This window comes from Trachurus trachurus (assembly GCF_905171665.1).
Source record: "Trachurus trachurus genome assembly, chromosome: 10".
NCBI lineage: Eukaryota > Metazoa > Chordata > Actinopteri > Carangiformes > Carangidae > Trachurus > Trachurus trachurus.
Window position 1 is genome coordinate 17,897,126 of NC_139894.1, and position 27,188 is coordinate 17,924,313.

The window sequence follows — 27,188 nt, forward strand, 5'->3', positions numbered from 1 at the left end:
CCAGCCAGCCTGGCTGGTAAGTGAATTTTTTTACCAGCCAGGCAGATATTTTACCAGCCAACCAACTAAAAATTGCGTTTAAGTGCTGTCAGTATTATTTAACGTGTCATTTGGGTCTTATATGCGATTCTCAATCAACATTTTAGTAGTATGCACTAATATTAGCAATTAGGGGTGTGCAAAGCATCCGGTATTTGTATTTGTTGAGGGGGGGAAAGTATTTCTATTTGTATTTGTGTTCGAGTAAAATTCAAAATAGGTGTAAAAATCCAGTTTTTTTTAGATACACTTCTAATTCTAATCCATTATGAATCCCACCACCACCTGCTGAACAGACAGAATATAAACAAATGAACTATCATTAGGCTACTTCAAAAAATCTCTCTCTCTCTTACAGTTGTTTAGGATTGTGTGTGGTGTTTTTAATCATATTTTTTTTAAAGAATAATAATTAGTTTAAAAAATATTCTTATCAGTAATTTTTTTCTTTTTTTCAATTACTAGACATTTAAGGCGACCCCATCTGAATTCTAGGCGACCATGGGGTCCTGATCCCAAGGTTGAAAAACACTGCTCTACTGTCTTTCCTGTCTGCTCTCAGAGTGTGTGTGTGTGTGTGTGTGTGTGTGTGGGGGGGGGGGGGGGGGGGGGGGGTCATGAATGACTGCACCAAAGTTCATGGTAATCCACTCAGTTGATGTTGAGACATTTCAGTCTGGATCAACCATGCCCAGAGAAATACTCAGTGACTTAAACAATGAATCAATTGTTAGAATAATTTTCAGTCAATCAACTCTAAGCAGCAACTATAAAACTGTAGCCTCAACAATTATAACACTTTATAATAATTAATAATTCAAGAGGGGGGGGGTAATGTAGTGTTGATTCTCTCTCTCTCTCACACACACACGCACACACAAACAAACAGGCGCGCGCGCACACACATGTTCTCAGCGGTGAGGTCCGACCAGAGCGATTGACATGTGTCCAACCAACCCAATCAGACGCGCGGGTTCGGAGTCCGGACCGAGAATTAAAAGTTGGACCGCGCTGGTCCGTGCTTCAGCACCCGTGTGTCGGGCCACGTCTGGTTTTAATTAATACGGGGATAAACAGTCAGCACCGCGGTCACCGGAGCTGATCACTGCCCTATAAGCAATGAGAGCATTTTTTACCGGGCGCGTTAAACAACACAAACGGGTACGACAGTAACAACAGTTATCCACCTCGACGCTGTGAATGACGGCCTGACGCGCATACCTGACCAAAGATCGTCTCTGCTGGAAAGACACATTACTCTGTCAGGAAACAACATACCAGCATCGCTCTCCACCAGTAACGAAAAAATGAAATTTTCGTCTGTAAAAAATAACTCGCCAGAGTGGCGAGTGGTCTTAAAAATTTACCAGCCAGAGACAAAATCTACCCGTAATTGGCGAGTGGCGAGTGTTAGTTTTGGACCCTGATCATACATGGTCTAATTTCATTTTCCCCCATGTTTTTTTTTATTTGGGGGGGCAACCTACTTTTAATGTTTGCTGTTCCTGTGCTATGTGTTTTCTAAAGTGACACAAGTCAAACATGGCTCCAGGCATCACCAGAAGGTTCACTTTGGTGAGCATGTGCAAGTGATGATCGAGTTCCACACGCTCAGTTGCAGTCTGAAAACCACAAGCGAGGACTCACATTGATATTTCAAATGAGTTATCAGATTTAACATGTTTGAAAGTCATCCAAAGTTGGGATTTACTTACGTGGAATGGGATTTGTCAGGCACAAACACACTTTGACTTTGAAACCTGTTGTTAAACTATGTTTAAGGCAAGCTGCTGCTGTCACTAAAGGTCACTTCACTGGCGTTTTTTTCCCCCCTGGCCTCTCCTGTCCTGTTCCTCTCACCCTAATGAAGTGTCATAGGCTATGTCTTAGAAAATGCTCATGTACTGTTACAGTTTCTCATTAACCACCAGCCCTTGTGACCCCCATGTCTTATTAAAAGGGGACAACTGGCTCCAGACAAGGCTTATTAATGGTCTGGGGCTAACCCTGCATCACCCATCTTGTGAGTCGCAGGCTAAGAGAAGGATAGACTACAGCAGGCCAATTTCTACTATATCTACTCTTGGCAGAGATTGATCACATGAAAAGATTAACAGCTTTCAAGTGGCGGCTTTCACTCCTTTCTTATCATAGTCCGTCGGTACATTGATGGACAGATCAATAGGATTTTATCCCTGTCGTGAGCTGGAAGAGGAGTTTGGGGAGGCCTGGCACTGTGTCTTTATTCTCCTGAGGCAGATAAAACCATGATACAGCACAGGAGAAAAGAGACTTAGTTGTAAAGCAAGTAAGAGGAGCAATGAGGTTGTGGGTCAAGTGAAAAAAAAGAGGATGAACACCAGTGAAGTGGATATCAGTCATGAAGCTTAACTTCCACATGGACTTACAGTACTGTACATTAAAGGGCAGCAGGGTTGAGAACATCCTCCATCTGAGCAGTGTTGCTATATGTTTAAAACATGTTTTATGAACTCCTGTAATAAATGTCAAGTGAAATTAATGATAAAAAAGATTTGCCTCTGGACTGTGGTGTTTTGGGGAAATTTTAATCTGTGAGTATGTTATTCTTATTGAATGAACAGTGCAAAAAAATGTGACAAACTTTACAAATTATAAATGAAGCATTTCAAATGTGTGGTTTTTAATGATGTAAAATGATATCAGCAAATATCTGTGATTTTACAGGTGTAACCTTTCACATAGCTACTTTCTCTAAAACTGGCCCATGGAACGGACATTTCATTCCTGTGTTTTATATTGTAATGTAGATCTGCTCTGTCTTTGTGCCTGTACACAGTCTCCAGACTTGCTGCTTTCAGAGTCAACCCACTCAGCTGGAGCAGAGATAAGAAGTGGAGTTTTTGGAAGAAGTGCTTCTAATCTTTTATTCCTCCTCTGGGCGTTCAGGCGAACTTGGCCTCTTCAATTTAACACAACTTTGAGTGTTGACAGACAACTCTTCCATTCTCTCACATTTGCAGGGGAGAGGAGGAATGACCTTAGAAAAAAAAACTGGGGGAAACATAATTGTTCTGCCCTGAATTGCTCAACTTTTCCTCTTAAGTGTGTGATGATCAAGCTCGTCAAACTTTGCCGAAGATCTGTGCAGTTCGCTTCAGCTGTAACTTCAAATCAAGATCCAATACGAAGAACCTCACTCAAGACAACAGTGCATATTATTGTGATGTGAGGGCAGAGGATGGGAAACTGTGACTACTGATGTGGTGATAAGAAGATAAAAGATATCAGAGATCAAGATAAGAAGCAAGAGCAAGAGAGAAATGATGACTCTCTAGGAAACAGTCTCTGCTACTGCTGCTGCTTTTGAATACAAAATGCTAAAATGTCTCCAGTATTTGAGAAAACTTGAAAGGACATCATCATATAAATAAGATGATAAATTGGTTTACAAAATAAAAAACACTGACAAAGCTAAGAATCAACATTCAGCACGTAATGAGTGTGTGTGAAAGTTTAAAATCCAGTCTGTATTTGATGCTGCAACTTTTTTGTGCTGCTTCAAAAGAACAAAACACTTTTATCATTTAAAGGGGAAGGAAATCTGGGCTTTTCCATTATGTCCCAGTGTTCAACATAGTTTCATACCATTAAAAATATCTCTCATCACAGAGTGTAGTCAGGAAATGTGTTTTGAATGAAGGGTACTGCAATGGCCATAAGCACGCCACAATGTTCAGATTTATTTTGAGTTACAAAGCCTAATGTCATAATTAAACCTATTTAATAAAATTAGCATTTGTGGTGGAAAAATAATTCTGGGAAGTGAAATCACTGATTTAGTGGAATTTGACAAAGCGTGAAAAAAGCAAATCACACTTGATTACAAAATTACTGGGAATGATAAAATGTAGCGACTGTTATACTGATTATATCAGTGATTCTATTTTGGGATGGCTTTTTTTCCCTTTAACTAATGCTTTATTTACACAGAAGGGATGCACTCCCACTTTGTGACTCAGTGAAGAGAATGCATACGGGCAGAAGGGCTGGATTCGAACCAAGCATGCACATATGGGACATTAGCAAATGGTCAGACACAAGGACAAGACCATTACCGTCCCCTGTTAAGAATGTGTCACTTCCTGTTAAAAGTCTGAACACACATGTGTATGCAAGTCTACCTACGCACGCACTCTTGTGTTTGTGCATATACAATAGTTTTCCTTCTCCAGCAAAGTGGATGCTGTGTGAGCATTTGCAGCTGGGGTCATTTGCATTAATTTGGCTTGATGGAATTTCACATGTTACACAGCAGCTACTTCTCCCATATCGGAAAATCTAATCCCTGCAGACTCTACACCAGAGATAGGACATGCAGTCAGTCTCACAGCTGAGACACAGAGAGCAAAAATAAAACATGGTCCTAGACAAACAGTGCATCAGTTTTTTGGGTGAATTAGCATGTGCACAGGCTACATTTTAGAGGTCAGCAACGCATCATCATTGTAGCAGTAAATGGTTGGTTGCAACTCCATCTGTCCCATAAATAAAATTAAATGTCAGGTTTTGGTGTCAGCCTGTGAAACATGTGAGTGAAATGTATCTCATCCAGGAAGACATAAATTTACTTCTGTAGTTATTTTAGATTATGCATCATTAACTTAATCGTGTTCCTTATACTCATCATCTCCAAGGGCATAAATATTACAATTCATGTCACATCCCAAAACACAAGATATGTGGCTAATTCGTAAAATGATGGGGTTGTTGAGAGCAATCTTTGAAAGTGTACAAAATGAGTAACTTTAACAGTTCGTGGGGAAGCATGATGCAAGACAGGTACAACAGAAAAGTCAATTTGCACATCCTAAATCTGATCAGGGAGCTGGTAGATGTGTCACTGCAGCTGTCAGCTAATGCATCATGATGATAAAAGTCACATCGCAGATGCTCAGATAAAGGCATGGAAGCAGCAAAAGGAACTCTAAATAGCAGCCAATGAGCCTGTGAGCATAGGAACAAGTTACACACTTGATACCTGCCAACAGGGGAGCTCAATCACTCAGGACTAGAGCCCAGGTTCCTCAAATTTGCTGTTTACCTGCCAGTAAAAAACATACAGATACAGTATCACTGCATCTCCTCATGGCTGAAGCTGTTTCCTGACCTCTCAGTCAACCAGTTTGAGAAGTGTTTCAGATTAGACTGTTCCAGACTGATAATCCAAATGCACATTCACTCAGATTACTTCATGCCTGCGGATTACAGGTCATGCATCATCTCATATTTGCTGCTGAAAGAGCGCGAGAGAGATTCGTGCCTGTGCTGTTTGTGTTTGTTTGGGTAAAGCCTTGTTTGTTTTCTAGGTATTTGTGCATTACAGTATATGCTTGTTTTTGGCATTTATGGATTTCCCTACACAAGATGACACTGCATGGTGTGCACGTTCCCTGATTCCGTTGGGGGGGCTTAGTTTGTTTTAGAGTTTTTAAAAAAAGAGTGTGACCTGCAGCCTGTCCTCTGAGCTCCAGAGCAACCTGGAACTAATGGCTTTGATATTCGATGGAGGATTGTCTAATCGCTCTGATGTGTTTCTTTTTTGGCATCATTCCCATCTTAAAGATCAAAGGCTTCTATCTGCTTTGTTTTTTCTCTGTTTTCACCATGATTAGGTTTCCGATTATGCTTGCATCTAGGTTGTAATAACTATTTCAGAAGTCTGCTTTCTCGGCCCGTGTCCTTGAAAACTCAGCAAAGATCACCACATGGGAGACTCTATTGTAAGCATTTGCAAATACTGTGCTCATTTGTTTGCCTGTGTGCCACAAATATGAATGTCATCGGACTCATTTAAATGCTGCCATATTTACACATCTCACATATGCAGCTCGTGTTTTGACTCAAAGAGGAAGGAAGGGTTGTGCCCTGTCGGGAAAACTATTGAGGAGAGTGAGAGGAGACTGATGGATGACAGGACTCCCTGCCCAGTCAACCACTGTGCCGCTCTCTCATTTGGTGATGGGTCACATTAGCATTCAGGCCATAACCCCCCCCCCCCCCCCCCCCAACTCTTTTTTCCACCACCCACTGAAATGAATCAGAGCTTATTACAGTAATGAAAGTGTCATGACAGAATTAATTAAATAATGCCTTAATGAATTACTAAAACGTGACAACACAGCCGCGACAGGAGGACGGAGCACAATAACAGAAAACAAAGTGGATAAGTTAAGAGAGAGCAGAGTAGAAAGAAAGTAGAGTAAGTACGGGTGGTGTTTGAAGGTGAGAGACTGTTTGGACCATGAGGAGCAGCAGACAGGTGGCCTGGCAACATGCAGGGCAAGGAGGGGAAAGATGATCATCTGGTGTGGCAGTAGCGTCCAGCAGGGCTGCTTCTCAACTCCCAACTCCCCAGGGGGATTGTGGGAGTGGTGGATTGATTGGGCCTGAAATGAGAAAATGTGAAGAGAGGCTGCAGAGCTGATGTGTCTCTGTGCATTTTTGAAGAAGCAATACAACCCACCCACAATCCATTGGTCACACATACACACATGTGCACTGCACACATACACACGGTGAAAGCTTCATTTTTCTTTTAACTAATAATGCTGGGCCAGCGGTTCAGCAGGCAGAGGTCGACGGCACCATATTGGATGGTAATAAGATTGCGCCTCAACCCATAACTTTTTTTATTGAATTCATTACTTTCCTGCCCTTTCCTCACTCTGGCCTATAGCCCTCTTGACTTATTTGTGGTTTGGGTTTCAAAATAAATTACCCACAGTATATAATCTACTGTTGTTGCATTATTAACCATTACAGATTAGATTTCAATCTGTATTCGAAGAAGAAAAATACAAGAAATAAAAAAAAACCAAAACCAAAAGAAAAGCGTCTGTGTTTTGGTTCATAACTTTTTGATTCCCTGTGAAGTGTACATCAGCAGCATGCTGAGCTCAGCAGCCTGACCGTTTGGCACGCTCTGAACATGCAATCTGGTCTTGCTTTGGTCCCCGCTGAGCACAGCGTGTGTAAATGTGTTTATGCTGATGCCGTACAAGCATGTTTGTGTTTATATGGGTGTGTGCGTATACGGCACGCGGCAGAAGTTTTGTCAAAGTGTGCGGCACCCCAACCACCAGTCTTGCACCTTCCATGTTGCCCTCCCAGGTTCCGCATCCACAGCCTGACATAAAAACATCAACAACACTTGTTTACATGTTGTCATCTCAGAAGCCTCTCGATGCTGAAGGTCTGGATGAATATTAGAAGCATTTTAAGAGAGAACTGCAAATTCTGGCAACTGAGATGTCTTTCCTCAGCAGAGGTTTGCTATGTAACCTATACCAGGCCACGTTGATGAGACTGGGCTAAACACAGTTTATCTTTCCAAAGACTGTTTCATTTCATCTCATTTTCATAATGTTAGACATAGACATATACAGAAGAGTGAGAGGAAAATACAAAGTTCTGGAGACCACAGGAAACCCTTTCAGGAATAACAGAAACCATTTGCATGTGTTTACAGGAGCATAAAGAAAGAAAAAAAGACATTTGCCTCCAGCATTAATGTGCATCATTTTAGCAACTACCTTCAAAAATCTTTCTGTATCTATAATAGTTTGTGGCAATAGTGCATTTTGTTTGTGTTTGTGTTGACAAAGCCCCGATGGGGTCAAATTAGACCATGTAGGTTACACTTTAGAATGGTAATCAAAATAAAGTCATGAAAAAATAACTAAAAAAAATAACTGAAAAAAACTATGCTGTCTGATATGACTTTTGTTTCACATGCAGTATTTGAATATGTACTGTAGACTGTATTGCATTTTAGTCATGTACTCACTGGGCTACTGTTTCCTCATCACCATTATGCTCTCACGCCAGACGACCTCAGAGGGACATAAGGATGAACAGATTTTGTAATTACACTGCGCGACGTGGTGAGTGTTTTCTACATATTTTCCAAATCCTTTGGTATTTACTAGTTTAAAATGGAATTGGAAGAGTTTTCACTATCTACAAATAGTTTTTGCAGGTTTGCTACAGCTGTACAAAATCAACCGAGTACGTGCTCTTATATTCTTAACACCATCCAGACCTTCACTTTTTGCTGCAGCTGTTTTTTATTGACTATAAAATAAAGGCTTTCACAAACAAGTTTGACATTCAACTAGATTTATTTACTATTCATCTATCCAAAACTAGACCACCTGCAAATTTTGAGATTAATCATTATCGTCATCATCGTTAATCTTCATTAACATTTTTTTTTAAATTGTAGGCTGCTGTTTCCTTCATCTGTCTGTACAGTTGGTGTTATTTTATATTCACACGGTCCAGTGCACTGCTCTGCCCTCTGTCACACATACAGTATACTGTAAATAATATTCTATCCAGGAAAAAAGAAAGTTCCACCGCACTCAATGGGGTACATTCAATAAATTTATTTGTTAAAACCGCAGCAACGCGTTTCGCCCTGTGGGCTTCTATCCAGATTCTACTTTTTCTTATGATATACAACAGCTAACATGTTGTAAAGTGTCACAAAAAAGACAAACAGAGGCAACACTTTGTGTGTTGCAGTTTCTATTTTTCTTACCTCATTTCCTCGTATGACATCATTGCCCTGATCATTTTGTCAGACTTAGCTCGGAGCACTTACTCGCAGTGATTCACTCTCACCAGAGTAAAGTAAGGTAAGAGCAGTTAGACGTCACACCACCAGTGGGAGTTGAGTTCGCCTGCTGTGTGTTTGGGTGCACTCCTGTTTGATTTCAGGTTGTGGCTGGAGCTGGGCGGTTTGGCTCGTCCTTGACTCTTCCCGCCTCCAGTGATGGTTGTTGTTTACGTAACTGCTGTTCTTTCACCTTGTTTTATCCCATTAATGATGACACTAATTAAAGTGATTGATTATGTGATTGTATATTACCATGTGTAGTTAAATAAACATCCTGATCCGAACTAGGATTCTAACTCTAGCTTTTTCAGTGTGTTTTGTGTATATTTCTTTGGCTCTAATCATCTTCAGTGAATGGACACACAAACCACTCTCGCTCCCAAACCTTTAGGGTAAGCAGAACAAAATAGAGGAGGGTCTGTCTGGCAGAAATAGAGAGAGAGGATTAACCTTTAACACACTGTATAGAGAAGCTGCATGTTTTCCCACTTAGCACACACACACACACACACACACACACACACACACACACACACACACACACACACACACACATAGAAAGAGAGAGAGATCACCATATGGATTGTCAGAGCTCAGTGTCTCTCTATCCCCTATGAGCCTTGTTGCAGGGATTCTCAGTTTTATCCTCAGTTATGTAATATTCTTAATGTGTGGCCCACTGACTGATTGTTGCCCTAAACCCTTAGATCTATTCTATCCATAAATGCTTTTGAAGTATTTTACATTAGTCATCTGAATGAATAAGGGCAGGGAATTACAATATAATATTTACTGTTAGTCTTTGTTGACTTCTTTGCTCTTTGGGGGTAGATTAATCACCAAAATGTAACATTACTCTAAAAGTGTAGAAGTGGGTCATACATTGCAGAGCATTTACCTCCACTGTAAAAGGACAGATCCCATAAACAGCACTTACATGTCTAGGCCATGGAAATCACAAAATAGTTAACACAGCCTCCTTGTTCTACTTTTTGAATTTTCAGTGGCGTTGCAGTTTAATGGGGCAATTGCATTAAGGATACTGTTGCATAACCAGTGCAGCTGTTCTTCTATTTACAGTGTGATCAGTCCAAATCACAATTGCCATAACTGCCAACCAAAGTGCAATCATAGAATTTGATGTTTCATAGATCTACTGGTAAATCACTTTTTAAAAAGCTTATTCCAAGTGCTGAGTACTCCTCCGCCCACAAGCTACTTCCATCTGCCTCCGTCATGGACTGTTTCACTCATTTTTATTCCCATGCCCCTTTAATAAATGATTAGAATACCGACACAGTAGGAGGCATAACTCAGCACTTTAGTGTCCCTGTGTGTTACACATAGTTTATCTACAATTTTACAAATCACATTTATCAGTAATAAACAGTGTATCGAGATTAGACAGTCCCCAGTGTGAAGTCCATCTACCTCAGTAAAGTATCTAATGCTAAGATAAATCAAATACACCAAACTTTTTTTGTATTTTTTTTCTCGGAAGATTAAATATGACTTTGATCATTTTTTAGGTTTTTAAAGTTGTAGAAGTTATGGTCTTGCAGGTATATTTCATAGCCTCTAAAACAAAAATGTTTATTTTAGTTTTTCATTTCTTAATAAATTCCTTCCTATAAAGTAAAACTGCTTTTTGTTCACTGTAACTATAACTCATATATTTCAAAGCCTTCTTGTCACATAAACCTTGAACAAGCAGATGTTAAATAAAGTTTAATTCTGTGAAATATTATACATTTAGGCTCAAGCTGACGCCAAAGTAATGGGCTTTCTGGAAGAGGTTTTACACTCATTTAAAAACCTTTTCCTGATTTAATTCAGAAAAAAAAAAGATTTGTCCAAGGACACAGCTGATTGGAAAGGATTTTGATAGTCCTTGAGTGTTCAGACTTACTAAAATAAAACTTTATCTATTAAAAAATAAATGCACCAACCACTCTGCCTGAAATGAGGGCCCAGTCTCATTGATTGGAGTTCATCCACAAAACATCAAACAATTGAAAGTAGAGAGGAAGCCTTTGTTGGTTGCACAAAAAAAAAAAAAAAATCAGAACATATTTCCTAGACCACAGATGGAAAACATGCCCCATATTTTTTTGTTTGCATGTTTTTTTTGTTTGTTTTGTTTTGTTTTGTTGGCCTATTTAAGCTCAGATTTCTATTTGATTTCTGTTCCCATTCAATTTTTTATTTCCCGTCCTTATCTGAGCACAAGAACCATCTTCTACACTACTGAAGAAAACCTAAGACGACTGTTACTGAAATAAATGGAATCTGCACATTTTATGCAAAATTGAGAACATTGCGCGTGTATTGCCTTGATGCTCTTGTTTGAGATGTACAAAAATTGCAAAGATTCACAGTTGATGCCGAATTTATTACTTTCTTTTTGCCTTTATGTCATAGTTAACACACCCTTGCCCATTAGAATACTGTGAATATTTCAAAGTGATAAAAGCTGGAGACAAAAACACCAGATGTCGTAATATCTCACTAATCTTCCTAATCATCAGTGAGAATGCTGGCATTGTTTTAATTGATGTTCTTATTAAATATGCCACTCTTTTGCTATTAATACAACCGAGTCGCAGCCATTTGAAACTGTTTATTCCAGTTTTCATTGTATTATCCTCATTAACCAAGCCTTTAAATTTTGCAGTGAAGACATCTGGCTGATCTGTTTTCTTCCAAACTGGCAGCTCACAGTAAAGCAGCGTGCACTCTCACTAAACTAGTAACTTGTGGATGGAGTTTAACAGTGTTTAAACTACTGAAATCATTCCAATAAGTTACATTTACTGTTATTTTGATTTTGGATATCATTATACTAGACTGACCAAGCATTCCCCAGAGCCTGTTATACAGAGAATAAATAGACTTTTATTAACATAGAGCCAAAAATTGACACTTGGAATGACAGAGAAAGAGAAAAAAGAGACCAATAACTGTAGCTACAACAAAGAGGTGGAGGAAGAACTTAACACATTAAAAGCTTTGTTGTATGAATCAGTCACTCGACTCCCTCTACAAAACACAGGCACAACTTATTCACACTAGGGCCTTTTATAAATCTACAGTATGTTCTCCAGTGATACGGTGGCAGGTGGAGTTGAGAGGTTTTGTCCTTGCGGTCAAGTCTCTTTTCCACTGTCTGTGGTGTCCGAAGTTCACAACAGTCACGTCACTCTTCATCCTCTATGACCACTTGTATACAGTCAAGAGCATTAAGTCCAAATTCCAGTTCATCTTTTAGCGGTTCATGAGTGTGAGTACTTTTACAGCAGCTAAACAATTTCTTTTTTCATAACTATTGCAACTACTTGACCTTTTTCCTAAAGATAAAAGAATGAGTTGAGTGGCTGGCCACCTGGTTGAAAGACGCACTCTACAGTTTAATATGAAGTATTTGACAGTACTTTAGAAAGACACCTGTGCGCCTTTTCTTACCAGTCAACATGGTGCTTTTTAATACAATATACTGGATGTTTCACACACTGTCCCAAACTGTTGACTACTGGCTTAAAGTGAACAGTGATCCTAAATGAACATTTTATACTGATAGATAAAGAAAACGACTGTACACAAGTGTCAAAGCAGTGAGGCTGTGTCCAGTGCTACGCTGATCAAAGTGAAAACAAAAACTAACAAACACTAAAATTCACAGTGAAACATCTCATTTCAGTATCTAACCTAACATCGTTACAGGGATGGTACATCATCAGAAAGAGGTCTGCGACTCCATTATCAAGAGTTCGTAAAGTGAACAGTCGGTGTATGAGCTCAGACTGAGGTGATATTTATACATGTGCATGTGTGGATTTGTACATACAGGACAACAACAGTTGAACTGGCTGAAATGAACTAGAGAAGAGGCAGTGAGGTGGACTGCGGTGCTGCAATGTGTCACTGTGCAGAAAATTAAGCAGTTACTTTTAATGACTGGTGCAGATACAACGATGATATTTAAAGACAACCACATTTTCCTTATTGATATCTAACTCAGTGTAGAAAAGAAAATCTATACAGTGCACTGCTCTACTTCGCCAGTGATTCCCAACCTTTCGCTTCTAGTCGCCCAAGGTGCCTTCGCTGTTTCATCTGCGTGACTAACATCTTTTCCTCTTCTAGATATGAACAATTTGTCACTGACATCAAAACAGAAAGGGGCGATCAATTCATGATTCTTTTCTTAATTTGGAATTTGCTCAGGAAACATAGTGATGTGTCTGTGTAATTACTCGCTTGCCAATCGTCAGTGGTTCAATTGAATACATGATTCAGCAGTTTGGCAGAACTGCAAGGCTCTACTTCTTCACTATATTTTTTGGAGGTTTTTCAGTTTTTCTCTTAAAACACTGTGTGGCTCACCTCCTGTCCAATGGGATGTTCAGACTGTAGGTTAGGGACCACATACAGCACTGCACTCTCTTATTTCATCCTCTTCTTTATTTTGCACATTCTTCCTTCCCTCTCTGCTGCTGCTGCTGCTGCTGCTGCAACCAGCTATGTGAAGTCCTTAGAAACAGCCTCTATGAAGTTGGGTGCTGACATGAGAATGGTGAAGGTGCAAATGATGGAGAATAAGGAGAAGGCTACCAGGCACAGTCGGTCCACCACCGCCGCCGCAAACTTCCACTCGCTGCAGATGGCCTCAGCCTCGTCCTGGTCCCGGAACCGCTGGGCTATGTACGACACCTCCTCCAGGATGCGCTGGATCTCCGGTGGGGGGATGCCGACTCCCATCCCCAGGCCTCCAACGCCACCGCCAACTCCTCCAGGTGGCTCGGCCTCATCGCTCGCACGACCGCCTAACGCTACCCCGGAGTCGCTAGAGGGTGGGCAGTGTGAGCTCTCTATAGGGTGGTAGCTACCGAAGTAGAGGCTCATGGAACCATTGGAGGTACCTGTGGGGCACGGGGGGCAGGATGTCTGTGAGAGGGGCACGGAGAGGCTCGGTACTGTGCCCATTTCTATGGAGCTGGTGCTGGAGTGGTGCTGGGAGGCATGGCGGTACTTGTATCCAGCCCGCTTGCGCTCATCTCCGGGTTGTTTCATACGGAGAAACCAGGCACACCAGTTCAACAGGACCACGCGAACCTGAAAGGAGAGAGAGTATCAGATCAGGTACTTTTACAAACAGACTCTTGTGCTAAGTGTTATCTACACCAGTGGTTCCCAACCTTTTTCTCAAGGGACCCATATTTTTACCATTGTAAACTTTGGTGACCCCCCCCCCCCGATGAAAAATAAAATAAAATAAGGAACATTACTTCTTTTACATTACAGACTTATATTTCAGTAATTTAATAACAGCATGGAACAAACAATCAGGAGAGACTGTGTGTTTTTAAAAGTACAAGTTCTGAAGAATATGTTGTAATTTTACAGAGGTTTTTTCTCATTGTTCCATGCTGTTTTTTTGTGTTTGTAGCCTATTTTTTATTAATTCTATCACTCAGCTCATACTTGCTACAGACGATGACATTCCCTGCATAACTTCGTAACCAAAAATACTATTATCAGTAGTATTTGTTGTGACTGATATTGCCCTGCTGTACATTATGTATTTAATGTTTTAAAACTGTTGATATTTAATCATCTATTGAGTAGGCCTATCATTTATTTGTTTATCTAGGCCTATTTAAATACACGGATAAATGTTTAATGTGGCCCTTGAATTTAGTTGATTTTGTCACATGTGAATTAAATTCTTAGCCTACTCATTTATTTAACATTTTAATTACATTAAAATTATTAAACCCCTTAAAATCAAGAGGGCTTCGTGACCCCCCCTGGATCTCTGGCGCCCCCCTTAGGGGGTCCCGCCCCCCAGGTTATATATCAGATTAAACGTGTATCAAGTTACTCACCCACTTTGGCATCTTTCCTCCCTGAGGGTCATGATGGTGAAACTGCAGCACAATGACAGTCACCACCACAGACATTCCCACAATCATCATGGTGCTGGCAAAGTACTGGGCTGCCATGTACACACACGCAAAAAAAAACCCAATCAACATACTATTAGTTTTATATTCACTCACAAATAAGGTCAAGCATTTTATTACTTGTTGAAGACCTTTCTCTTTTCAGTCTGCCTGAGCTACCCTGTGGTCACATTTAATTAACATGTACTACCAGGTAAAACATGAAGCTTGCATTAAGTACAAAAAATAGGTTGATTTCACACTGGAGCATGAAAGGAAAGCAAGTCTGATCAATCTGTGCAATAAGTTACATCGCCATGGGGAAAGGATGCACACTTGAACTCAAACAGGGGAAATAAAAATCTGTACAGAAGTTGTGACAAAACAGAGAAAAGGGGTAAACAAACCAAAAAACAGTAGAGGAGACTGAGATTAGTGCTGGTTTTAGGAGGGGGGGGGGGGGTAGTTTTCACCCGCATGAGGGAACAGCAGGGGAGCACCAAATAAACACTCTGCTCTCTCCCAGCATGAACAAACACAGACACACACACAAGGTATATCTAAAGGCCTGCCCCCTGTCTCTTGTTTGGAAGTGGCTGTGAACAAAGAAAAGCCAACAGCTGAACATGAGTACAGCCCCTGAAGCTCCAAAGTCAAACTTAATGTCGCCTCATGAGATCAGAGACTGTGAGAGACTTTGTCAGGTCTTGGATAAAGGTGGGCGGAAAGAGGGAGGATGCAAAAACCAAGAGAAGAAGGTTAGAGAAGAGGTGGGACAGAGGATACTAAAAAAAAGATATGGGGGAAGAGATGGGAGAAGAAATAAGAGGCAGGACATTGGGAATGGTGTTAAAGGATGTGTTTATGAGATTTGGAAGGACATTGGCTGTGTCCTGACTGCTTTATGGTCAACCACTAATGACTTTGGCTGTCTTTATGGACACAGCATTAGAAGAAGGCTGTCTGCAGATATGTATAATAATTCAAAATATAATTGTGAGACCTTCAGTGAAAAATCAGGTTGTTGTTCGAGGCTGAAATAACTAAAAAAAAAAAAAAAGACCTGAGCCACATGGTCTTGAACCAGATAAGATAAGTTTAAATGAACTCAGATGAAAATGGCTACTCTTGGAGTATTTGGTGATTAGGTGCTTATGAAAAAGACATATGGTTTGATTCGAGCAGCAGTGTTGATCGCTTGCTTTATATATTTACAGCAGAGTTCAAGCAGCTACGGTAACTCACATTCATATTCAGCTGCTGTGTTGTAAAAGGTCATGAGTCATTTTAACAAGCCTCGTAAAAATGTCCCAGTTGGCCTCAAGTTCAGGTCACGGGAAATAAACAATGAAAAATATCAAGCCTCTCTGTAAGGGCTAATAGTGACCATGTTCAGCATGACCCAACACTTCCCACATCGATGAACTAATATAATGTACACTTGATATTTCACTATGACCTACTGGGAGTGATATGACACAAAACAAACAGGACAACAGATATAAAGCCTGTGAGTTCATTTATTCCTTTTGTGCTTTTGTGAGTTCTCCCTGACAACAGATAACCCTCTTTATATGGATTGATTGATTTGTTTTATTTGAGTGCCATGCACATTTTTTGTGCCCAGCCCAAATGGGCTTATGCATACATTCAAAATGGTTAGCGTGTCACCTTAAAAGAAAAGAAAGGAGAAAAAAAACAAGCTTCTAAGATATACAGAACAATAAACAGTAATTTATGATTTTATGTGGGATGTAATGTATGTTCGCTTCTTCATCTGTTCCCACAAAGTCTTTCTATCTGGGAACTTTACCCCCAAAGGTTAGTCATCCTTTCACCTCTGGCTTGAACTCTTCATCCATTGTGACCTCTGCTATGCACCTTTTCCTTTCCTGCCTCCCCACTGGAGAATCAGACATTTCACAGTCTATTAATGTTGCTGACAGCTTTAGCTCTGGCCACCCAATTTACTCCATCCACCATTCAGAGGTAGTGAGAATAATGTATGGACAGCCTCAGGCTTCTCAGTCCAAAGTCAAAGCGGACCCAAAGCTCAGTTTTTATATATTAGTTTCCAAGGAGACCTTCAGTATTTATAAAGATAAAGCAATTGCGTACATTGACACTCAATAATTAATGCATGTTTTACTTTGTATATTACTGCTGTTTACTGAAGGTGCAAGAGATATATAGAAGGACAGTTTAGTTACTACTGTAAACTTGTCAGTAATGTCTCTGTGTTAATGAATTCATTGATATTACTTTCACTTTAACTTAACTTTTTCCAAAGAGAAAAAACAAATATGGAAACGCAGGTGAGGTGTTGCTTCTGTTCAATAATGCATGTCTGTCTGGAAATTCTGCATCTGCATGACTTGCCAATGTTGCATATACTCACACAGACATATAAATATAACCTACCAATGAGAGGAACAGAGTCGGACGTGGCGGGCATGATCTCTGCTACCAGGAGCATGAAGACAGTTAGCGAGAGCAGCACAGTGATACCTTGAGGCGGAGATCGAGAGAGACACAGAGAGACACAGAGAGAGACAGAGAGAAACAGAGAACATGAGCATATACGTAGATAATGATGTGATCGGGGTCACTGGTGTGTGAAATTATTCCTGTAATTACTTATGTATGTAATCAGTTATGTTCCCATGACTACAACCATTTGTCAGCTGCCTCCTCGTCTGATACTATATCCAAGGTAGATTCCAGAAATTTCTCCAACACTGACTTTGTAACTGGTGGCTGCTCATCCACACTTGGCGATTTATCAAAAGTCAGTGGCACTGATAGAAATCCAACATGGATGTAGAGGTGACTCTCTTACTTTGAAATTCAATTATTCCAAGGTGATTTGACATAGTTTTATGACTTTCTATATGAATCATGAAGGCATGTTTTAGACAAATATGCATGCGCACATGTAGGAGCGTGTTTTAATGTGTTTATACATTAGAAACATACATTATACAGTTGTGACTGTATATTAGCTTGAACCCCTTAAGACAAGTTTTTTTGTATATAGCTCCTGGTGTTTGAAAACTAATTTCAAGTTTAGATTTTTTTAAGATGAATATTTCTTTCCTTTCTCGTCTTAATTCTATACATCAATTTCACATTTTTAAATGATACTAGAATTTCAGTGCTCATTTTGTCAAATAGTCAAATTAATACTGGACTTTTGAGGCAAGTATGATGTTTAAAAAGTTTGATAACTACAGATTGGCCAATAACATAAGTACAAAATGTAAATTAACAGACTTGATACATATCCCTCATATATTTTTTAATTATGACCAAGAGACATCTAAAATAAAACTGTATTGTGTAAAAAGACTAGCCAGTGTGCAAGTGAAACACACAATTATTTTTAACTGATCTATATCATTCATCTATTCATCATTTATGTATTATTCAATTTTCTGTTAGTAATCAGGCAGCATACGCCAATGCATCTGCAATATCAATCAATACAGAGACAAAATCAACAAAGAATTGGTGTGTTTGTGCAGCTTCCTCTCACCCAGAGAAATCTTCTCCCCAGAGTCGGCAGGCAGGAGGAAAACCAGCAGGGCCAAGCCAGAGATCAGCACACATGGAATAAGCAGATTGAGTCCATAATAAAGAGTCCTGCGGCGCATGGTGACCGTAAAGGTTACATCAGGGTAGGGCTCCTTGCAGCAATCATAGTACAGCTCGTTGCGCTTAGCAGGCACACCTGAGGGAGAAGCAAACACCTGAACATGTTGCATTGGAGTGGATCTAAGTCAAACCAGGCTTTGAACGTTGCCTTCATTTGAACTTTGTATCATCAGTAAAAAATGTTCAGTGAGCCAAAAATACCAGCTGAATCACTTTTTCACATTTGGTAGTTGAACTATTTCACCTTGAACTCTAACTCTCGGGATATGGACTGCTACACTCACATATGGCCTGGCTATACGCCTGCCAATGTGTCAAACATTTCCTATTGCATGCCATCTGGTGCTGTCTGACACCCAGTTCCAGCTAACCATCACCCCAGGGGCACAGGCACTGGGATCTGCTCTTTCTCTGTCCCAGCTGGAAACACCCCACTTCAGAGGTCTTCCAAAAACCTCTCCACTTTCCAGTTAATCCATCTACAAACCATCCAAATGATTTCCCACAGTGAAAACCATTTATATAACACAAGAAGCTGGCAAGGCCTGCACCCAATGTAACAAGCAGAGGGATGCAAAGGGGCTATTTATGTTTTTGTAAGCATTTTACTTTAATTGCCTTGGACAGTTTTTCCTGAATATTTTAGCTGTGTCCAATATTTTAAATCATAGGAAATGTTAATTGAAGGAGACTGGAGATCATCCCACAAGTTTCACAGCCCCTAAAGGCATTGTTTTCAAAGTCTGTTTAATTCCATCAGGACGCAGATGGAAAAATCTCATGAGATACTCTATGCCAGAACCTGAAGTGATACACATAAACAAATCTTCTCTTACCCACAAGGTCCCACTCTCCGTTGGGTATATAGGTGGACGTGTCCACATCCAGCATCTGGAGGTCCAGTAGCCAGCCGTTATGCGTCCAGGAGCCAAACTTCAGGTCGCACTTCTGAACGTCAAAGGGAAACCAGCGCACATCGATGTAACAGGTGCTTTTCAAGATGCCAGGGGGGATGTACTGGCAGTAGCCCGATGCATTTACCAGGACGTTGGTGTGGAAGGTGGCGTCAAATCGCTCATCGGCACTGAGGAAATAAAGAGAACAGGGACAGGGAGATGATGTGTTTGTGCGTGTGCACCTTTAAAATATCTAACAAACCCAAGAGCTAAGGCTTTATTTAAGTTCTATGTTGCTGATCTCTTCATCGCCTTTTAACTAGTTTTTCATTCAGTGAAGTCATGATCAGGTACCACAAGCTGGCAGTTACTTTGTCAGTTTGTCTCGTCACAGATAACACTCTTGTAAAAAAAAAAAAAAAAGAAACTTGTAAAAAAGAAACAAAACATTGAGATGAAAGAGGGGGGAAAGAGCAGTTAAGAAGCAGGAAAAGTTCTTGGAGGGATCAGCATTACTGAGCAAGAATATACCATTTGTTTTTGTAATATAAATGGATCAATAAATACATGATTATAATTAGCCAGCCCATTAATTCAGCCCATATCTTCACTGTTGTCTGTCTGTATTTGTACACCTGTGTACGTCTGTCTTCTGTTGATACCTAACCAGCCGCAGCGGTGCGCAGTGAAGCGATGCATCCACCCAACCATCTGTGGAGCAAACAGCCTGCTGAAATTGAATATTCATTTCCATTGCTATGCCAAATATGTCATAATCCGAACCAAATCAGTGACACGAGAAAACAGTGCAGATGCCTCCCTCAAGGCTCTGAAACTCACATCCTGTTGGGATGATGGGACAGGGTGTGATGTTCAATGTCAGGACAATGTCCAATGCAGGTAGAACAGTTAAACAGCTGACATGCAGTAACGGCAACCCATTCTCATCTTGACATATAAGACACAGACGTTCTCCTCCTGAGCGAATCCCATGCCATCAAAATTTAACTTCTGTCCGTTTCTGCCCAACAGTCATTAAAGTTAAGCACCTTTCTGGTGTTATGTTGACGTGAGGTGGCTTCTGGAAATTACTGAACCAAATAGCATCTGTTTGGAGCAGCAAACGCTGCATTTGAGGACACGGTAAATAAAATGACCTAACCTCAACCTTAGACCCACTTCTGCTGCGGCACTCCAGCTGAACTCTGATTAAGAATTAAAGAGCAGCTCCTCTGGTGTCAATGTGTGAACTCTTAAATAAAGTGCCTGAGGCAAAGTCTGAACCAGTGGATTTTAGGCAACGTCCTCTGTTTTGTTTCTTAGTGTCCAAAAGCTCTGTTCTCAGATAAACTCTCCCCCAGCCAGCTGGAAGACATTATTTCATTCCCCTCTCTTCATCTCTATGTTTTATTTTACCCCACTTGCTGAGCCTGTGGGGGAAACATTAGGGCAGCTGTACAGAAGATTAGTAGTCAACCTTAATCAGTAAATATTATGATTTTATTTTGTAGCATCCATTTCCTCCCACAGAACTAGTGTTATTAAACTGAATGTCTTAGTTAATTTTATCTGGGTTCACATGCACTCATTTGCACTTATATAACCAGTTACACTGTTTCTATTTTAATCTGATAGATGGTTTTATATTTTCTCTTAGTTGCTTTACCTGGAAGACATTTGACTGATAGTGTATATTTCTGAACTTGTTGACAGTCTGCATGGAGACTTGGATTAAAAAAAATTCCCCACCACATATTGGTCCAAAAACTAATAAATTGAACCTTAACAACTTTTTTTTTTTAAGTTTAAATAGTTTTTCGGTATGACACGTCACACGATAATATAATCCCCCTGAATGCATATACACCTATTGAAATAAAAATGACTGACAATATAACAGTCTTACATCATTAAGACTTTCCTCCTGAGGCTGCTGTAGGTTTTGAATAGTACATTGTGAATGTAAAACAAACTGCTTCATGCCATTGCATAAAGATTCGAATAATGAAAATTACAGGCTCTATGGAAAAGTCAATAATCAATAAACCAAGGGAAATGAGTGATTCAAAACAAAATAATTTCTGCTTTCAGTTTAAGTCAGAAAGACTAAATACATATTGCACTAAATACATAGTGCAGTGTTTTTATTCATAACATGCATTACCCCTAACATACATACATTCATAAGAGCTAAATTCAATTTGTCAGTGTAGGTTGTACAAAAGCTCTTTAGAGAGCAGACAGTCCTTTCCACTTTAGAGTCCATACCCACATTAGACCCAGACCAACACACTGAACTCTATAAAGCCTATAAAGACTCACACAATGCATCTATACATGCACACACCAATCAACAGACACACACACACACACACACACACACACACACACACACACACACACACACACACACACACACACACACACACACACACACACACACACACACACACACACACACACACACACACACACACACACACACACACACACACACACACACACACACACACAATGTATTCCCCTGTGAGAAAGATAACGCCAGTTTGTCTGAAACATCCTGGAGCGTCATGCAGCCATGACAAAAGCACGTGGTCTGCATCTTAACAGAATTTATGGAGGGAACCATTTTATTTATCAGTGCCTGTGCTCCAATTGAGTGATTTAACTTTTTCAGGGAGATTAAGTGATGGTTAAGTGTAATTTATTTCTCTACTGTGTGTGTGTGTGTATCAGCCGTTGCTCCAGGTGCTGGAGGGAGGGAATGTGTGGGTTGGCCAAGGCAGAGAAATACAATGAATTATTCAAGCTTTGGCCTTACTTTATCTGAAGGTGTGTGCTTTACTGCAATCAGCGCTTACACACATCACAGCAGAGAATTTTCTTAAGCGTGTGTGTGTTAGAGGGTACAAACTGTACAAGTTAACTTGCATGTACAGAACAAACAAGCTGTATCATACACTACAAGAGTTACTAAAGATAGACTACTAAAAAGACAAAATACAGCAGATTAAACAATGTGGTATATATGTGTGTGTGTGTGAGACACAGAATAAGATTCCAAAGCAAATCAGTCTAAAATAACCTGCTTTATTATAACTTGTATACCGAAAATAAGTCTTATCTCAAACAAATCGCCTTGGACCATTTCCCAAATGTACACATTTGAGTTATACATGTGTACAACTGGACATGTGATATCCCTGGGAGAACGGAAAGTGATCATATTTGTACAGCGCACCCACACATACACACACACATACACACTGGAGAGAGATTACTGCGGACATGTGAGAGTGGGGCAGCTTTTAAACAGAGACTGACCGACAGTGACAATGGTGGCAGTGAGTGGATCCTGTACCATGGGACATGAGTCACCATGCTTTCCTCTCACTCAGTCAACACCTGCTGTTGCCCTCACACACACACACACACACACACACACACACACACGCACGCACGCACACACACACACACACACACACACACAAATGACAAAAAGAAGGAAGTCACAAAGTGTACCTGAGGCAGAAATTAAAAATACGCTCTAATCTAAAATGAGATCATCAAGCCAGATTAGGCAAGAACATGTTACATCGCTTTTGTTATGTAGCCATTAAGTCAACTTTAATCATTTTGGGTGACTTCTGTTATCAGGTTGCAGGGACTGAAAGACCAACAAGGGTTTTTTTCCAAATAATATCATATTATCTCTAAGCAAACATATTTATGTATAAATTTGATAAATGCATTAAGATGATTAAATAAAAGTAATTTGTATTGTACCAGAGGAGAAATGCTTCCTTGAAGCTTTATACCATGCTCAGTCGAGTGCCAGGGTCAGCACAGTGTCCTATCTATCCATGTAGATTAAGTCATATCCCTGAAATATAGCAGTCAACTGAACAGCCTCAGGGGGTCCTGACATTAGGCATTCTGTTTGACAGCCTTGAGGCTCTGTGGTTAACTAGCTGGATAGGGAAGCTGCAGGCTAGATGCACCGCATTTCTAATGTACGGTGTGATGTATTTATTCCTTGAGAATAGAGGCAGAGAGCATATACACATATGAGCAATGCTGAATGGATTATAAGTATCTTCATCTTCAAAATATGAAGTAAGGGAACAGAATGCTTGGAAAGATTATGGTGCAGCTAATGATATGTTACATTTGTTGTACAGTAAGTGCATATACTTTGTTTTTGTTTTTCAGTCAAAAACTTGCATTAACATACATTCTTGTGTAGCTATCATGAGAGCTTCCTTTTTGTTTAATAGTAGAATTTCTGTCAGGCTTTAAGATGTGATCAGGATTATCTCGTTGACATCTATGAGTGATATTCAACATTGTCACCAAACTCCAGTTTAGTGCATCTTTGTATGCACATTCAGTGAGTTTCAGGCTGTCAGAAAAGATCTTGTTTGACATAATTGCCACATTACATGAAAAATGATTTGCATGCACATCAGTCCCAAAGACAGGGAATATCTTCCTGTCTTATTTCCAGAGCATTAATTCATTTAAGTGGTCAAAGAAAAGTCATCAAATCAGCCCATCTGTCCATTCATTCATCCATCCATCTAGGTAACAAAAAAAAAGAAACTCCAAGTATCCATTTATTAGATTAATTCCCCTTTCATCTTTATGGCCTGTCGCAAAGCTTTGTCTTTGTTGTACATCTATCTTCCTCAATGGCAGAATTGGGATTCAGTGTGTGGTTCACCTGCGTTGGATGTCCTTCATGTGCCTCATCGATCCCCAGTCAACTGAGACCATTGACTTTTTCCCTCTAATGAGAAAGGAGGTCAACGACTTGCAAAGCTGTTTCAGATCTGGATATTCTTTATACAAACACAATCAAACACACATGCCAAAGTCATGCTCGCCTGACACACACACATACACACAAAACATACCTCATCCGAACACACAGGAAGTTTACAGCTGAGTCTCTTTAATGAAGTGAGATCTTCTGTGTAAACATGTAAAAGTGCATTTGTTTTTCAGTCTCAATCTTATTTTGAATCTCGATATCTCAAATACTAAATTTCTCTCAACTAAACCATTTACTGTCTCTGCACATAAAAACTAGATGTTTAGTTATAATGACTTGACAGGAACTATTGAAGCCTTGCTATTAAGTCTGAGCTGCTGCTGGTAGATGTGGGAAGCACATTAGTTTTTACTTGTTGATTTGAATTTGATGATGTCCATGGTCAATGGCAGGACGAAAACCTGGACAAATACGCATGGATGTGGTGTTGATGGTAAATCCACAAGCCACAGTATAGATTTTATCCATGTGTGAGACATCATTGTAAGATAGTGTGAGACAGTGTGAGCAGAGTTACATCAAAATATGAAAAGCAATACGAGCAATTTCACACTGGGATAATAAGACCTGGATGACTCATCACAGACAATATCAGATGTTTTTTTTTAAATCTCACTCCTATTTTCTTTGAGCATACTCCATATTGACATAGTATCTGACCTCGGTACAACATCAACTTCATATTAAAATGATGGAAATGAATGAATGGACTCATGGCAAGTGTTTGTCTGAGCGGCATGTGAATATGCTCAACACAGTTAAGACTAGCGTGTTATTGGCTGTGCACTGATGGCCCACTGTGTAATGGTGTGTATGGGGCCATTACTGTGTGTAATTGGGAGATCGTGTGCATGTGTGAGGTGTGGCGTGATGAAGAGTTTACTGCCTGCACTGATTTATTTGCATGTGTTTTCTTTTTGTTTTGTTCCTGTAATTTTGTGGCGGTGTGCACAGATATTTACTGTTTATTCGTGAGAAGAGGGATAAGAGCTATGTTGGGTACGGTAATCAGTTAAGTGTGCATGTGTGTGTTTCCAGTAATGATCCATATTATTGCTGAAAACTGTAAAATGTTATTTCTCCTCAGGGGACAAGTAAACCTTCTGCTTCAGCAGTAAAACAAAATTTCCCCTTCAGCTTCTTATTAGTGATCTCTCTGCCAACTATCAAGGTAAACGATAGTTTTAGGCTAACAAACAGCAACATCAATGCTTTTAAAAATGAATTCGACTAAAAACAGATATATGAGGCTGCTTTTTTGTTTTCCGTTGTTTTACTTTGCATTAGCAAACAGAAAATTATACTTTTACAAAAATCTATTGATTTTGCAAAACTGATTATGAGTAGATAACTTAAAACATCAGTTTGAAGTCAGAAATCTCAGCGCTCTAAAATTTGGCACAGATGTCCACGAATCCTAACTGATTTTGGTGATTGCTTGACATTTCCTCTAGCACCATCGACAGACTGAAAAATCTCCAAATTTGCAAGATCAGTTGGCACAAAATGTTGAACAGATATTCATGATTCCGGATGAACAGTAACTATAATAACAACTGGCTGTTAAGCAGGTTAATTTGCCTAGTGCTTTAATTTATGACCAAATACTTGCTATACTACTGGAATTCCCTTCAGCTGTAGCCTTCGTTGTGTTAAGTGGTAATTAGCAAATATTAGCATGCTTATGTGCTAGGTTATGTGGTGAAGATGGTGAACATTGTACCTAAACATCAGTATGTTGGCAGTGAGAGTGTGAACAAGCTGCCATTTAACTGAAAGCACCATTGTTATTATAATTATTATAACCTTTATTTAACCAGGTTTGTCCCATTGAGATCCAAGATCTCTTTTGCAAGAGAGACCAGGTCAAGAATGACAGCACATAAAGTTTCGACACATTGTCACATTAATCAATTAATTGTGCCAAAGTACAGACTCTTTGACTTATTGAGCATTTACTGTAACTAAAACGTCAAACTTTCTCCATATTAATTAAATGCACTCAAGGCCTGAACCAATAACAGATGAACCCCTCATCTCTCATGTAAACCCAACCTTCCACTGAGACCTCCACCAAACTCAGAAGTGAATATATTTCAGAAGGTGCTAATTTTTGCTCCATTCCCATGTTTGGAAAAGTAAACCATAATAGTAGATAAAATGGTTGTTTTCATGTATGAACAGATTTTAAGGAGGTAGTAGAGTGACACAAGAGAAGACACAAGACAGTCTAGAAACTAGCAACACATAAGCAGGGAGACTGTGAGAAGCAGGAGAGAGTAACATGCTGACACCCTGACGGACAAAGACAGGTAGATGGGATGATTTATAAAGAGAAGTTGGTGAAGGCTAGGAACGATAAAATATGGAGAGAAAGAGTTGATTGAATAGAGTGAATTACAGTGAGACAGTGAGTTATGAAAGAGAGACGGAGGGAGACACAAATAGAATGAGATGAGAGGAGAGACGGTAAGGCGGGATGGATGATGGAGAGAGGGAGAGAAGTGGAGGCAGAGGGTAAAAGGCAGAGATGGGGAAAGACAGAGATTAGGGTGGGTAATCCTGGCAGGTCTAAAAGCTGAGCTTTTAAAATTTGGGTTAATACCGCCAAACCTTTTATGTTGTCCTTGTGTTCCCCTTAGTGTGTGTGTGTTCGTGTTTGTGTGTGTATTGGGGGTAAATACGGACACGACGAGAAACTGCGTGGCTGTTTCTCTTAACCTCAGTTATTGGGTCCAGATCTTTCAAATCTCGTTTTTGCCTCCTCAGCAAACACTCTAACTGTGCCATTGTCTTTGTGACTGAATCTCCATCTTTTCGTCCTTCTCTCTCCTCAGCCTTAGACCAGATCAACCGTCCCTTACTCAAGCATGCAAGCGCAATGCAATTAGTTGTTTTGCAGAGAAACAACTGGCCTACATTTCTAATTGACTCCAGAAAGCGGCGTGAAGAACAGTGGCTCAGCAAACAGCACAAGTCCGACCTGAATTACAAAATGAAATGAGCTCCCTCAGCCTCACTTATAGAAAATTAAGGACTTTGACCTCAGCTGTAATGTCTTTTTAATGTGTAAAAAACCCACATTTTTCTGGTTTTAATTCAGCATTCTGACATCAATAGCACATTATATATCACATCAGCAATGTTATTGTTAACTAGCA

At 39.9% G+C, this 27,188-nt stretch overlaps 1 protein-coding gene across 1 annotated transcript in view; it reads right to left on the reverse strand.

Moving 5' to 3' along the window:
* Window positions 1-13,219: 13,219 nt before the first annotated feature.
* Window positions 13,220-27,188, reverse strand: part of LOC310992099 (neuronal acetylcholine receptor subunit alpha-7-like) — a gene marked incomplete at both ends in the record, with an annotated part of 31,166 nt that continues 17,197 nt past the window's right edge. The window contains 5 exons of the mRNA XM_083980088.1: window positions 13,220-13,813; window positions 14,587-14,696; window positions 17,065-17,151; window positions 18,179-18,373; window positions 19,134-19,381. Of these exons, the coding sequence (XP_083836214.1) occupies window positions 13,220-13,813; window positions 14,587-14,696; window positions 17,065-17,151; window positions 18,179-18,373; window positions 19,134-19,381 (1,234 nt within the window). The remainder of the gene's footprint in view (window positions 13,814-14,586; window positions 14,697-17,064; window positions 17,152-18,178; window positions 18,374-19,133; window positions 19,382-27,188) is intronic.